Source organism: Megalopta genalis, chromosome 7 (assembly GCF_051020955.1).
Source record: "Megalopta genalis isolate 19385.01 chromosome 7, iyMegGena1_principal, whole genome shotgun sequence".
Classification (NCBI taxonomy): domain Eukaryota; kingdom Metazoa; phylum Arthropoda; class Insecta; order Hymenoptera; family Halictidae; genus Megalopta; species Megalopta genalis.
The window spans coordinates 4,021,479-4,037,681 of NC_135019.1; the positions used below are offsets into that span (position 1 = coordinate 4,021,479).

A 16,203-nucleotide genomic window follows, 5' to 3' on the forward strand; every position below is an offset into this window, starting at 1 on the left:
AGAGAGGCGAGAAATAAAAGACAAGATCAACGAGAGACAAGAGAGACGAGAGACAAGAGAAACGAGAGACGAGAAACGAGAAAAACGAGGGAGACAAGGAAGACGAGAGAAACAAGAGAGACAAGAGACACAAGAGAGACAAGAGACACAAGAGAGACAAGAGACACAAGAGTGACGAGGGACAAGAGAAACGGGAGACGAGAAATAAGAGACGGGAAACGAGAGTGACGAGATTCGAGAGAGAAGAGAGATAAGAGAGGCAAGAAAGGCACAAGAGAGACAAGAGACAAGAAAAACGAGAGACGAGAAATAAGAGACGAGTAATAAGAGCGATGAGAGCGACGAAAAGCGAGGGCGACGAGAGACGAGAGTCGAAAGCGAGAGACTATCACCAAGAATCGAGAAACTACAACGGAACGGGAAAATTAGAAGGGGCCTAAACGATTCCTGAGGGTGCAAGAAATCCGTAGCATTCTTGCCGAGGCTGTTTTTGCTGGTTCGCGCGGATGTGGTGGTCGATTCCGATCGGGTCTCCATCGAATAACCAATCTCGGCAACTGTTTCTCGGGGTTGCTTTTGCTGTCCAACACGATGGGAACCTATTTTCCCCTAAAAAAAGGGGGGATTCCCGCGTTGCGACAACAAGCTTCCAAGTCCCCGATTCTCGGATAGAATCCCTAAGGAACAGGGTTCAGCAAAATCGGACGATGGCATCGTTTGGCTAGGTTGTCTCGATTTTCGAACGGTCCGGTCGCTGACAATCGGCGACTAGAATAACGAGCCGCGAGTCTCGAATGATCGTATCTCCTCTTTCCAAACAGCCCGTTTTAGTGTGTCCAATTTACTGTAGCTCGAAACTGGCGATTCTATCGAAACTGGCGTCCAATAATTTGAGAATACAGTAATTTCGACCGGAAACGCGAAATTTCAGGTGGCTGTGAATTTTCCTGTGCTGGGATTACGCTTATGTAATTTATTGCGTGTGATGTGGCATGCGACGCGATTTCCCGGAAGACGAGACGAAATGGTCAGTTTGGGTCTCCGAATTGTCTTCGAATCGAGGCATGTGGACACCGAATTGCCTTCGAATTGTGCCATGCGATCGAATTGCCTTCGAATCGAGGCATGTTGCCTCGGAATTGCCTTCGGATCGTGTCATGTGGTCTTCAAATTGCCTTCGAATCGTGTTATGCGACCTTCGAATTGCCTTCGAATTGTGTCATGCAACCGAATTGCCTTCGAATCTAGGCATGTGCCCCCCGAATTGCCTTCGAATCGTGTCATGTGGTCTTCAAATTGCTTTCGAATTGTGTCATGCGACCGAATTGCCTTCGAATCGAGTTATGTAGCCTCTGAATTGTCTTCGAATCGTGTCACTATGATCTCCGAATTGCCTTCGAATCGAGTCATGTGGCCTCCGAATTGCCTTTGAATTGTGCCATCCGATCGAATTGCCTTCGAATCGAGACATGTGGCCTCCGAATTGCCTTCGAATTGTGTCATGCGACCGAATTGCCTTCGAATCGAGTTATGTAGCCTCTGAATTGCCTTCGAATCGTGTCCCTATGATCTCCGTATTGCCTTCGAATCGAGTCAATGTGGCCTCCGAATTGCCTTCGAATCGTGTCACTTTGATCTCTAAATTGCCTTCGAATCGTGACACGTGGCCTCCGAATTGCCTCCGAATTATGGCAAAAAATTGGAAATAAACAAATTAAGTCGTCGTTTTTATTTCAGAATTACTATCTATGTATTCATATTAATGTGCACCGGTATGCTGGCCGCTGCCTTTTTACGCTGACTGCCTGAAGTTTCTCTAAAAACAAGTCGCGAGTCCCGAAGAATCGCGACTTAGTATTCTCAGTTCTGCCGGTTTCAATTCCGATCTCCGAACATTACTTTCATAATTGGAACATTTTAGAAGGTCGTTTCCCTTATTAGAACTCCATATCTCACTTCCAAATCCACTTGCCAAATTGATCTCTACTCGTCCAGGTTTAACGCGATTGGTCCTTTTTACAGGATACTTAAAAAACGACAACAACGGGAGAAAATAGTTTTCAGTGAATATTATAAGATTCGAAATGAATTTACATTTTTATCGAAACGAATTCTTTTCACCTAACTGTTTACCTAACTGTTGACTCGCCGATTCCGCGTTAACTCTGTATCAACATTAATTATTGCACTGTATTTTATAAAAATAGCTCTTTCTCCCCGTATACATAGAAATACACAACGAATAGATAAAATTAATTCATTGTTAACGTTTCACTTTCTCGAGCAGCGTAATCGAAAGGCAAGAAAAAAGAGATTGACTTTGCGCGCGTTTAAACGGACAATCCGAGCGACCGGCGCAACGAAGACAATGCGCGGCGCCGACACACGGGCCTCGTTAAACGGACGTGTAGCGTGTGTAGGCAATCTATGCATCGATTAGTTTCCAAGTTAGTTTCCGCGTGGAAACGCAGCTCTAGCCGGCACCGGCGAACCAGCGGAGGAAATGAAACCGAAGCAATAGGCTAATATAAACCGAAACTAAAGTTGTTACAAAGTCGATCTAACCGTCGAACTCGAGGGCCGAAATCGCTAGATCGCTGTGTACGTTGCGAAAGCGTGCGCGCGCGCGCGAGCATGAATATCCAGCCTCTAATAACTGTAATAACGCGCGGGTGCGCGGGAAGAAGCGTTCGTTAAGTTCTCCGGCAAGAGCCGCGGCAATTAACCTTTTAGGTACGGCTGAATTCTGCGCGAGGCTATTTCTCTGGGCGCGGCAGAGTCTGATGTGTACTGTACAGAGTCTGATACTGTATATACAGGGTGTCCCAAAAATGTCTCGCAATCCGAAAGTGGAGGGTTCCTCGGGCCATTTGAAGCAACTTTTTCCTTTACAAAAATTTTCTCCGAGGCACCGTTAACGAGTTATTAACGAGAAACAGTGACCAATGAGAGGCGAGCTCAGCTGGCGCGAGGCGACCGAGCCAGTGAGCGGAATTGGGCTTCGCGCGCTGGTTGGCTGGGCCGCCTCGCGTCAGCCGTACTCGATTCTTATTGGTCACTGTTTTTCGTTAATAACTCGTTAACGGCGCCTCGGAGAACATTTTTGTAAAGGAAGAAGTTGCTTCAAACGATCCGAGGAACCCGCCATTTCCGGATTGCGAGACATTTTTGGGACACCCTGTGGACTGTTGTAAATCGATGCGAAGACAAAAGAAGTGTGAAACAGTGCATATGAAGACGATTATTTGGTTCAAACGATGAGCGAGTGAGCTACTAGAGCAAGCCACTATAGTGGCGCGTCGTCCAGAGAGATGACATCCGCGGAAGCCACTATAGTGGCGCGTCGTGCCTAAAAGGTTAACGCGGCTGATTCCCCCGCGCTCGCCGGAAATATTCGTGGCCGTTCTTCCTACGAATTCGGCCGGTTATACGGGCGGATCGCGCGCGGCTCGTCCGTAAAACTGGAAACTGGCTGGAAACCGAACTCCTTCCGGTGTCGGCTTTGGATCAGCTACCCGCGTCTTATTACATTTTTCGCGTTACGATATTTCACGCGAACGTGTTTACCAACCCGATGCATCATCCGTCTATCCGCAGTTCCATTATATCGCGCGGCGCGCTACACGCGCGAAGCGGAGCGCCGCGCACCGCCAAGAAATATCCGACGAATGCAGCAGGTTCTTCTACTCGACGAAACGAATAATTTTGCTTCAACGAATGTTCCGCGACGGTCGCATCGACGTTTAATCCGGCGGGGCCCCGCGCGCGCAGCGTCCGGTGGACCGCAATGTTTAGGATAGGCATGCCTCTCGTGCTTAGGTTGTGTTAATTATATTGTATTGTGATTTGTTTCATTCGTTTGTTCGTTCGTGTAAACGTGTAAAAAAGATCCTTTGACGCGATGGATGAAATAGAAAGAATGAGATTTGATTCTAGCTGTCGTGCGGGTACAATAGAAAAATCGAATGTATGTATACATATATGTATGTGTATACACATACATACATGTATTCGATTCTTAAATTTCATGTCTTTTTATTAAGATTTTCTTTTACTTGTATTTCTAGTATATATGTACTTATTGTGTGGACGCTACACTTTTTTCTTACTTTTCTACTTACTTTGTATTATAATTATATAACGTTTAATACATCAAATAACAATTAATATATCAAATATAATATAAAAATATATGATAATAAAGAATATAATATAATGTAGTAAAAATATTATAATATATTATATTATATTATAATTATAATATATATATTAATAATATATAATATATATATATATATATATATATATATATATATATATATATATATAATAAAAAAATATATATATAAATAGAATGTATATAATATATACATATAAAAAGTATGATACGTATAATAAATGCATGTAAAAAATATAATATATATAAATATAATACAAACTAAGAAGAGAAGCAAGAAAAAAGCGTAGCGTCCACAATAAGTATATATACTATACATAGTAAATATTGCAGACAATTTATATAGATATTCGTACGCTACTATCAATAAACGTCACTCGCTGCAAAGACCCCGCGAGCACCCCGCGTGGGCGCCATTGTGCCAGAAGTTCGCGCGCGTACCGCCGGGTCAACGTTTCGGGGCGGACGGGAGGGGAGGGGGGGGGGGGGATAGGAATCGCGATCGCGCCAAGAAAATATCCACGCAATATGCGACGTAATAAAGGAAAGTACACGCGCGGCGTACGAGTGCGTTCGTGGTGGTAATATCTCGGGAAGAACGGGCAGGGCGATCATCGTTGAAAATAAAGGTTTCGTTTCGAGTCGAAAGTTCTCGACGGATCCGCGAGAGCCGCGGTCGAGATTGCCCGAGCCCGTGGAGCGAGGCTATCTTTGTTCCATCGTTCAACGAAGACGTTGGGGAGATTTTAGTCGCGCGTTTAACTCCGCAACGGAACAATCCCTCTGGCTGCCACCTTTCAAGAACGTACACGATTAAACTTCTTCCGGGGGATCGAATTGGACTTTCCGCGCCGCTGGTGGTAACTAATTTCGTTACTCGCTCGCTAACAACTTCGTTACAGGTTGTACCTACAACGGCGGGCATTTCTACGCCGAGGCGGAACGGCCGGAAGTTTAACTAGACGAAAAGAGCACGATTATTCGTTTCGCGGATACCGGGATACCGTTATTTCCGATTTGTTCGATAACCGATGCGTCCTTGGAAAATATAGTAATATAATAATAATAATAATTATAATAATAATAATATAATATAATATAATATAATATAGTATAATATAATATAGTACAATATAATATAGTACAATATAATATAGTATAATATAGTATAGTATAATATAATATAATATAATATAATATAATATAATATAATATAATATAATATAATATGATATAATATAATATAATATAATATGATATAATATAATATAATATGATATAATATAATATAATATAATATAATATAATATAATATAATATAGTATAATATAATATAGTACAATATAATATAGTACAATATAATATAGTACAATATAATATAGTATAATATAGTATAGTATAATATAGTATAATATAATATAATATAATATAATATAATATAATATAATATAATATAATATAATATAATATAATATAATATAATATAATATAATATAATATAATATAATATAATATAATATAATATAATATAATATAATATAATATAATATAATATAATGTAATATAATATAACATAATATAATATAATAATAATATTTATTTGACCAACAGGAACAAGTCCCTGTGTCACAATAGTGCAAAATAATGTCGCGCAAGTAGCAAATTAAAAGAACGAAAGAAACAAGAGAAGAGAAGACAGAATAAAAGAGAAGACACAATAGAAAATACCGCGCCTTTGAACTTGACAAAACTGTCACCGATTACAACGGTAAGTAAGTTCCGCGTTTACAGTCGCTTTCTACGCTGGTGGACAAAACAAGACACCTAGGGAATTATCAGTACAGAGGAACTTGATACAATACCTCCGTTAAGATGCTTTTCGCGTGAAGCGAAAAATAGTCTACTTCCAAGCGACATTTTCATCGATTTTGCAGAAAGTAACGACAACCGTTTCGCTTAAACCGAAATAGCACAATTCTGCCTGGAGAAAATTACAAAGCACTATGTATTTATAAAGACCAAGCACCGTCGACCGAACGTTGCTCGCGATCATCCGCGTTGGAAAAAATTTAACGGAAAATAAAGGTATGCACAGCTGAAATTACAGAACTACATATTTTCAAGCACGAAATATTGCAGTTTTACATCGGCCGGCATGGACTTCCGGGCCCGAATATTATCGAAAATGTACGGGGTCGACTTCGTTGGAAAATGTACGAAGGACGCAAGCGATATAAAAATGTGGAGGATTTAAAAGAAGCGATTTCGACGACATGGACAGACTTGGATCGCAAGTAGATAAAAAGTTATGCAAGACCAGGACCACCGAATCAGTCAAAGTGACTGGTTTCTGACTTCTTTCTTTTGCATTTCTCCTGATACCATACAAATATAATAATAAACTGAATTGGAAGTTGAGTCGTGCATTTTTTAAATTTTTTTACATAATATTTGAAAGCAGATTAATTATAATTTTTTCTTAATCGTTAACACTAGTATCATCAAATCAGAAAAAATGACTGGTCTCTGAATTTGTTCTACAATTCCTGATACCATAAAAATATAATAAAAAACTGAATTGGAAGTTGAGTCATGCATTTTTAAAATTTTTTTACATAATATTTGAAAGCAGATTAATTATAATTTTTTCTTAATTGTTAACACTAGAATTATCAAATCAGAAAGAATGACTGGTCTCTGAATTTGTTCTTCTACAATTCCTGATACCATAAAAATATAATAAAAAACTGAATTGGAAGTTGAGTCATACATTTTTTAAATTTTTTTACATAATATTTGAAAGCAGATTAATTATAATTTTTTCTTAATTGTTAACACTAGGATCATCAAATCAGAAAAAATGACTGGTCTCTGATATTATTCTTTTACAATTCATGATACCATAAAAATATTTTCGTTAGAAATTTTTATCTGAACTTTTTTTTTTATTGAAGCACATATTATAATAAAAATCGTGGAGGAAGTTTAAATAAATCCAATCTTGTCGTTTTCATACAACAATATACGCGAGTCACGTTTAGTAGTCACGGTAGTTCTAGTGTCAATTTTCTACACTTTATTTTTACTAATTTAAATTACTTTTTTACATACTTTATTTTTATAAATAGCGTCTTATAACATTGTCCACTATAAGTTTCATACTCAAGTTCTTCACTTTCCTAATAATATCCTAGGCGTCTCATAATTTCCACCATTGGCGTACTTTCACCGCTGCTTCTATTCTCCCCGCATGAACGCAGAACGCAGCATTGTAGTTTTTCTATTCCGCTATCGCGATTTCCGCTGACCGGAAACGGACGGCCCGCCCCCTGGCTGAATTTCGATTTCGATTTTGATCGTTTTCCACCGGTCAATTAAATAAATCCAACGGAAATATTTGACTCGGCGATAAACTGCAACCGTTCCCAGCCTCCCATGAAGTTATAATAACCGGGAAAATGACAACGGGACCGCCGCGCCGCGCCGCACCGCATCGCAGCGAACCTCGCCGAGCCGGCCCGCGATCGATAATGCATATGGATGGAGCGTTATTAAAAAGAATGTCAACCGGATACCGGGAATGCACGTAAATACGACCTGTTCGTTTTTCAAATCCAATCTTTCCGCCTCGTTTTTGTTTTACAGCCGCGCTCTCGGTCCTTAACGAAATAGGAAATCAGCGAAGAGCGAGTGGGGGGAGAGAGGGGGAACTGCGATGTTTCCGCGGCCATTCGAACGTTCTCGTTCGCGACACAATTTTCGATACGAGACCGCTATTTTAATCGAGCGATCGGCAGTTTTCCGACCAGCGAATCCGGGAGCCGGAAACTCTGCGGGGGATAAATTAATTGTTTCTTTTTCCCGAAGTTTTACTCGAAATCAGAAGCTACGGCCCAGCAGAGGGCCGTTTCTCCGCGGCTTGGCCCGATCGTCGAACCGGTGGTCCCAACACGGACGCATCTGAACCGAATCGGTAGCCTAGTTTACCGCGAGATCGAAGGTAACTGGTGCCCATAGTGACCATTCGTGGTAACCATAAGCTAATGCTTCCGGAGCGCCCTAGAGAACACGCGCATACGGAGAGATAGAGATAGAGAGATAGATAGATAGAGAAAGAGAGAGAGAGAGAGTCAGGCAGACAGTCAGACAGACACACAGACAAACAGGAAGAGAGAGAACGGGAGAGAGACAGGCAGACAGATAGAGAGAAACAGACAAACAGACAGACACACAGACACAGAGAAACAAAGAGAAATAGATAGAGAGAGAGAGAGAGAGAGAGAGAGAGAGAGAGAGAGACAAACAGACAGACAGGCAGACAGACAAACAGAGAGAAAGAGAAAGAGAGAGACAAACATACAGACAGACAGACAGAGAAAGAGAGAGAGAGAGAGAGAGAGAGAGAGACAAAAACAGAGAGAGAGGAAGAGACAAAAAGAGAGAAAGAGCAGAGTATCGAAAGAGAAAGAGAGATAGCAGAGAATTGAGATAGAAAGAGAGAGAGGAGAGAATTGAGAGAGAAAGAGAGAGAGCAAAGGATCGAGAAAGGAAGAGAGAGAGCAAAGGATCGAGAAAGGAAGAGAGAGAGTAGAGAATCGAGAAAAAGAGAGAGAGAAAGAAAGAGAGAAAGCAGAGAATCGAGCGAGGAAGAGAGAGAGAGAGCAGAGAATTGAGGAAGAAGGAAGGAGAGAGCAGGGAATCGAGAGAGAAGGAAAGAGAAAGCAGAGGATCAAGAGAGAAAGAGAAAGAAAAAGCAGAGAATCGAGTGAGAAAGGGAGAGAGAGAGAAAAAGAGAGAGCAGAGAGAATCGAGAGAGAGAGAGTGGGGTGGGCAGAAAATTGATAGAGAGAGAGAGAGAAAGAGAGACAGAGGTCGCAGAGAGTCGAGAGAGCGAGGGAGAGAAAGAGAAAGAGAGAGATGACAGAGAATCGAGAGAGAGAGGGAGAGAGAGAAAGAGAGAGCAGAGAATCGAGAGAGAGAGAGAAAGAGAGAGCAGAGAATCGAGAGAGAGAGAGAGAGAGAGAGGGGGGGAGAAAGAGAGAGATGACAGAGAATCGAGGGAGAAAGAGAGAGGGAGAAAGAGAGAGATGACAGAGAATCGAGGGAGTGATAAAGAGAGAGAGGGGGGGCAGAAAATCGAGAGAGAGAGAGAGAGAGAGAGAGAGACAGAGATCGCAGAGAGTCGAGAGAGATCGAGGGAGAGAAAGAGAAAGAGAAAGATGACAGAGAATCGAGAGAGAGAGTTAGAGAACAGAGAATCGCGAGATGAAAGCCGCGAGCCAAGGGCGGAAAGCGGAAAGCCGAAAGCGCGCTGCAACAGGGCTATTGTAGCTTACAAGCGGTACGGTACACACAACTATAATCGGATAATGCCGAAAGATACTCTAACGATCGCGCTGGTTCTTAGGTGTATCTCGGGACGACGAGGACAACGATAACCGTAACGATAACGATAACGGGCATCGATAACGTTAACGAATACGATAACGATAATTAGAGTATCAATGATAAAAGGGCTAGGTGCTCGATACTTGTTAGAGAACAACTTATTCAAAAACCGTATAGAACCGTCGTTATCCGCGGCAGATACTTCCTATAACGAGCTGATACGTATAGTTTACTCAATCAAGATCACGGGAACCACGGTCCAAGCGAACCACCGACCAAGTTATTTATGCAAATTCAGGTTTCAAGGGGCAATTGATGAAATTGGGAATCAAATATGAAGGAAGGCTCGTTATTCGATGAAACGCTTCCCGCGGCCGAAAAAGAGGGCAATAAGCCGAGTAATAGAACGCCTAATAGAGAGGATAATAGAACAACCTGCAATAGAAACGGTAATAGCGAAAGGCCAATGATGAAAAGAGTAATAGTAAAAAAGGCCGATAAAATGGCTAATAAAACTGGTAATCCGTTTCTAATTTTGTCCGAGTCCCGCGGAAAAACGTAAACGCTGTCGTTCGCGCGCTATAATTGAGCCGTTTTTCTTTAAAGTGGCATAAGTCACTTTACCGTAATGAAAAGTGGTGATTTTTTAATGTTTATACGAAAAATTATTTATACTGAGAAAAATATCAGTATCCTGAGATAACGAATACAAGTAAATCTTCCCGAAAGTTAGCATCCATATTTTTAAACGTGTTAAAACGCAAACCCTTAAATACAGGGTGTCCCAAAAATGTCTCGCAATCCGAAAGCGGCGAGTTCCTCGGGTCGTTTGAAGCAACTTTTTCCTTTACAAAAATGTTCTCCGAGGCACCGTTAACGAGTTATTAACGAGAAACAGTGACCAATGAGAGGCGAGCTCGGCTGGCGCGAGGCGACCGAGCCAATGTGCGGAACTGGGCTTCGCGCGCTGGTTGGCTGGGACGCCTCGCGTCAGCCGTGCTCGATTCTTATTGGTCACTGTTTTTCGTTAATAACTCGTTAACGATGCCTCGGAGAACATTTTTGTAAAGGAAGAAGTTGCTTCAAATGATCCGAGGAACCCGTCAGTTCCGGATTGCGAGACATTTTTGGGACACCCTGTATATCGACTTAAGAACAAAGTGACTTATGCCACTTTCAAAATAAACGGCTCAATTACGCGTTCGCCAACGACAATAAGAATACGCGCCGGCGAACCGCCGACGTCCGCTCGCGACGCGAATTTGCACGAGGCATGCCGAACACGCGGTCGATTATGGTTCCGGCGGAAAAGAGAGACCACCGTTCGGGAACGGGAACGAAAACGAAAGCGGAAACAGAAACGGTCCGGGACAAGGGGATGCGGTTTAAGATAATTATCGTTCGGAATCGATTCCGATGCTCGCAATCGAGCATCGTATCGGCGATGGCCGGGGATTATCGGGATTATTGGAGTCGCTGATCGATCGGAGCCGAGCGTGTACTCACCGTATCCCATTTTCGCAATCAAATTGAGCTTGCACTCGTATCGCGTCTGGTAAACGTAAGGCCGTGGTTCATCTGGACACCAAGGCACCGGCGGCCCGCAGACGCATTTCCCGGTCGACACCTTGTTCCCGTTCTCCCCGGTGATCCCCTCGGAAACCAAGTTGCATCCGGCCTCCGACATTACCGGCCCGAGCGGACAGTGCCTCCTCCATCTTCCCGGAATCTCTGCAAAAATCCCACGACATAATAACGCGCGCTTCCGGAACGGGATCATAGGTTTCCATCGAACGAACGGGGCACGTTCGATCGAGCAAACGCGGACAACAAAAATGGCCGATTGCTTTCCGCAACTCCGTTTCTTTATTTTGTTCTTGCGTCGCTGCTACGATATTTCTCTCTTTATCTCTCTCTCTTTCTCTCTAATTATTACTTTTATTTTTACTTTATAATTATATAACATTTAATATATATAAAATATAATATAATAAAAAAATATATGTATGTATAAAATGTAATAAAATATAATATAAAAATATATGCTGCTACGATATTTCTCTCTCTCTCTCTCTCTCTCTCATTGTTACTTTTACTTTTACTTCGTACTATAATTATATAACATTTAATACATATATATAAAATATAATATAATAAAATATATATATGTATATGTATAATGTAATAAAATATAATATAAAAATATATGCTGCTACGATATCTCTCTCTCTCTCTCTCTCTCTCTCTCTCTCTCTCATTGTGGCAAAAGGTTTATTCTGTCGATAAATACGATTATTATTATCATCACCATTATTACTACTACTACTATTATTATTATTATTATTACTATTATTATTCTTAATATTATTACTATTATTACTATTATTATTATTATTACTACTATTCTTATTATTGTTATTATTATTACTATCATGTGGGACGATCAATTGCAGTGCCCGCAGTTCGTTTCCGGTCGCAATGAACACGAACTTCATCGAATAAAACGTATCGAATAAATATCTCTTGTTCTTCTAATTCGTTTGTTCGACGACTGAAACAAATGAATACAGCCTAATTCGATGAGCACAAAATTAATTAATTATCCCCGTAAACAAAGCAAAGGCGGAGGAGGAAATTGGCCGCGGTAACTACACGGGGGTTCGGCTACGCAATTAAACCGCGGAAACGTCGCGAGTCGAAACGGGGCCCACGTCCAATTTTCTCTAATTTTCTCCAATTTTCCGGGAATCGCGCGGTATATGAAGACGCCTCCTGTTTGGAAATTGTTAAACCGATTCATTAGCTCGCGCGCGCATACTGCCGGAGGAATCCTCGCGGAATTCCATCCGCGGAATCGTTACGGTATTTCAACAGAATCTCTCCGCGGTATTTCCCGCGGAGCGGTATTTCGACGGAATTTTTGTAAGGAACGAGAGAACCGGACCCGGCTTCCCACGCGCCGTTAAAAACGAAGGCTCGTTGTAATTCCGGTCGAACATTTCGACGAGCGCGGAAAGTTTCGCGGGCCGCCGAGACGACGCCGGCCGGCCGCCGGCCGCCGCGTCGAGAAATAATCCTGAACTTTATCCGCGCTGGCGAATGAATTATTCGTCGGCTCGTCGCGACGAGAGGACATGACTTCGCGAGAAAAAAAAGAAAACACATTCGCCGGTCAGCGTAAAGTCGCGCGCGGCGCGGCGTAACGTTCGTCGCATCGGTGCATACTGCGAAAGTCTATGCAATTACGCTGGCGGTTACCTAACGTTGGTAAACAGGCCGGCTGGCAATATGTATATGTATACATGTATATAGGTATGTATGCATGTGTACATACGTTATGCGCGCATGCATGTACGTCGGATCGAACTAAGGCTTCTATCGTGCCCTAGAGAATATAACGCGGTTTCCTAACGCCGCGTGTCTAAATAGTGCAACGGCTGTCTCGCAGCGCCTAGGCAGCGCATAGTTGCCCGCATCCAACCAACCTCTAACCCATTCGCTTCAACGACAAATTCGTATTCAATTGCGGGCGACGCGCGAAACCAGATAGCCGATCTTATCGCGAACAATGCACGCGTATCCACCGACAACTTCCAGGGGAAAGACAGAATAATTATCGCGAGGCTTTGTACAGGACACTGCGAACACGTGCTTTCGGTGTTTTATAGAGAATTTGACGGGTTAACTTTTCTTGAAATATAATAGTAGTTATGTATGGAAATCAGCAGTTTCAATGTATATTTGACTATGTAACGTTCGTGTGTAATTACTATTTGAAAAAGAGTTTATTTGTCATTCTGCATTATTATATTATTATGTTATTATATTATTACATTATTACATTATTATATCATTGTATTATTGTATTATTGTATCATTATATTATTACATTATTATATTATTGTATTATTATACTATTATATTATTATATTATTACATTATTACATTATTGTATTATCGTATTCTTGTATTATTATATTATTGTATCATTGTATTATTGCATTATTGTATTATTCTATTATTGTATTATTATATTATTACATTATTATATTATTGTATTATTGTATTATTGTATTATTGTATTATTGTATTATTATATTATTATATTATTACATTATTACATTATTGTATTATTGTATTATTACATTATTATATTACTACATTATTATATCATTGTATTATTATATTATTACATTATTACATTATTACATTATTATATCATTGTGTTATTGTATTATTCTATTATTACATTATTACATTACTGTGTTATTATATTATTACATTATTACATTATTATATCATTGTGTTATTGTATTATTATATTATATCTGTGCATTATTATATTTATAGTCCATTTGCAATTACAGAAATCTATTTTTGCCCAGCCCCGTTTTACAATCGCCGATTATCAAGAATTATAAAAACATCGCCGCGGAGCTCGAATAATCGTATTTCCTCCACCCAAGTTGTCCACTTTTTGTTACCAAGCCGAGGGACCATGCGCGAGAAATTATTGTATTTGGGCAAAAAAGACTCCGCCGACCTTTCCTCTGCCTTCGTCGTTCCTTTCTCTCCTTTCATTATGCTATACAACCCACTATTCGGTTATTATCAGCATGCGCATTGTTCTGCATACTAACAATACATATCGGAAATTTATTATAGTAAAGTTATAAATTAATTAGCAGCGAACGTACCGAGCTGTAACGGCGACTGTGTTGTGCACTGACTCGCAAGAGCGAGAACATAGAATTCATTTGGATTTTGCGAAGTTTTAATTATAAAACTTGCCTCAATAATGTAATTTATTCAATCGCATTTCCCACGAAGAAAGTCTCCAAAGTTTGTTGCATCGCTAAATTAAAAATCGGTCATTTCGACGATGGTAAGTTCGATTGTTCAATCGTAATTTCAATGAAAATAAAAACGTATTCTCAAGTTTCAAGATGTTTCGAATATTTTTAGGCCGATCCTACGCGAAGGTGTTGTTTACATTGTTATAAAAATAAGATTACAATAGAATCACGATATCGGCGTTCGACGTGCAAAGTGCCATCGTCGTTCCTTGCTTCGCCTAACACAGTAATGTCTCCCTAACTGACGCTCAGATTGTGCAGAAAAATGGACAATTTGGGAAGAGGAGATACGGTTATTCGAGTTTTGCGGCCTGCAATCACCTTTTGCAGCAGCAATTTGAATTTTTAACTTTTCCAAGCATTTGATTTTTCCTGCGTTTTTCGTTTATTATCTATGCAGTATAGGTTAATGTTGAATGAATAAGTAAATATTAGGAATAAAATTGTTAGATTTGTTAGATAAAATCGTCTTTTTGATTCTCGCGACACATATAGGTGCGCGCTCTGAAAAGGAGGCGCCACTGGTTATTATATTATTATATTATCATATTATTGTATTATTATATTATTGTATTATTATATTATTATATTATTGTATTATTATATTATTATATTATTATATTATTGTATTATTATATTATTATATTATTATATTATTATATTATTATATTATTATATTATTATATTATTATATTATTATATTATTATATTATTATATTATTATATTATTATATTATTATATTATTATATTGCTATATTATTATATTATTATATTGCTATATTATTATATTAATATATTAATATATTATTATATTGCTATATTATTATATTACTATATTACTATATTACTATATCATTATATTACTATATTACTATATTACTATATCATTATATTACTATATTATTATATTATTATATTACTATATTACTATATCATTATATCATTCTATCATTATATTATTATATTATTATATTAACCGCAACTGGTTAAAAAAAAAGGCAACCAACGCTCATTCATTGTAAACAAATTGGATCGACGAACCGCCCAAAAACCACCACGCCTTCGTAATTTGCCTATGCCACGAGTTATCCGGCATCCGACTGTTAATCCAGAACCAGTACAGATGTCGCAGAACCAGTCCCGTTCAGATCTAACCGAGGCCTAGCAGCGCACAAGGCTAGACCCGAGCTGCCGGCGATCGATAAGTTTAATAATCCACAGTCGACCGCCCCAGAAATCGAATTTGCCGATCGGTTTACCGATCGACCACCCGCGTCGAGGCAAACCCCTAAACGCGAATTCATTTCCAGTTAATGGTCCGAACGCGCTTCCGGCTAATTGGCCGCGGTTCGCCGAGTACACACCGGGAGAGCGAACGATCCGATCAAGACCGCCTTTCGATCAAGAAAAGCCCCCGGACGCAGCGCGAACATGCGCGAACTTGCGCAAACAGGCCGCACGGCTAACCCGAAATTACAAGGGACCCGGTCCGATTTACGCTCGCGGATCGCAACTGGGTCACGTTCGACGAAATCTATCGTTTCCGAGGGGGCAGCGTGCAGCGTCGAAAGTGCAGGGTGCAGGGCGCGCCGGTACCGGAATTGGGCGCCAGGACCGGCGCCAAGATCGGTTCCGTCGTTTGTTTGAAGTACGCGTGGAATATTCGACGGGAACGTGTTCTTTAGGTTTCGCGTTTCCGCGCGTTAGGTTTCCGCGTTTTCCCGTTTTTTTTTTGTGTTTTTCTTCGAGGGTTCGTTTTGGTGTTTTGCGAGAAGCTTCCG

The 16,203-nt window shown here is 40.4% G+C and overlaps 1 protein-coding gene and 1 long non-coding RNA gene across 5 annotated transcripts in view; one reads left to right on the forward strand and one right to left on the reverse strand.

Annotated features, from left to right (window-relative positions):
* The window catches only part of cmpy (crimpy), a 350,040-nt gene that overhangs the window by 282,657 nt on the left and 51,180 nt on the right, over positions 1–16,203 (reverse strand). For 3 of the 4 annotated variants that reach the window (XM_033485565.2, XM_076523852.1, XM_076523853.1), the window contains exon 4: positions 11,072–11,296. The exons of the other annotated variant lie outside the window; for it this stretch is intronic. In XM_033485565.2, the coding sequence (XP_033341456.2) occupies positions 11,072–11,296 (225 nt within the window). The remainder of the gene's footprint in view (positions 1–11,071; positions 11,297–16,203) is intronic. 4 annotated transcript variants of the gene reach the window in all.
* Positions 5,793–6,595, forward strand: LOC117229228 (uncharacterized). Its single transcript, XR_004492493.2, has 3 exons — positions 5,793–5,945; positions 6,112–6,262; positions 6,317–6,595. It is a non-coding gene; the product is annotated as an uncharacterized LOC117229228 (long non-coding RNA).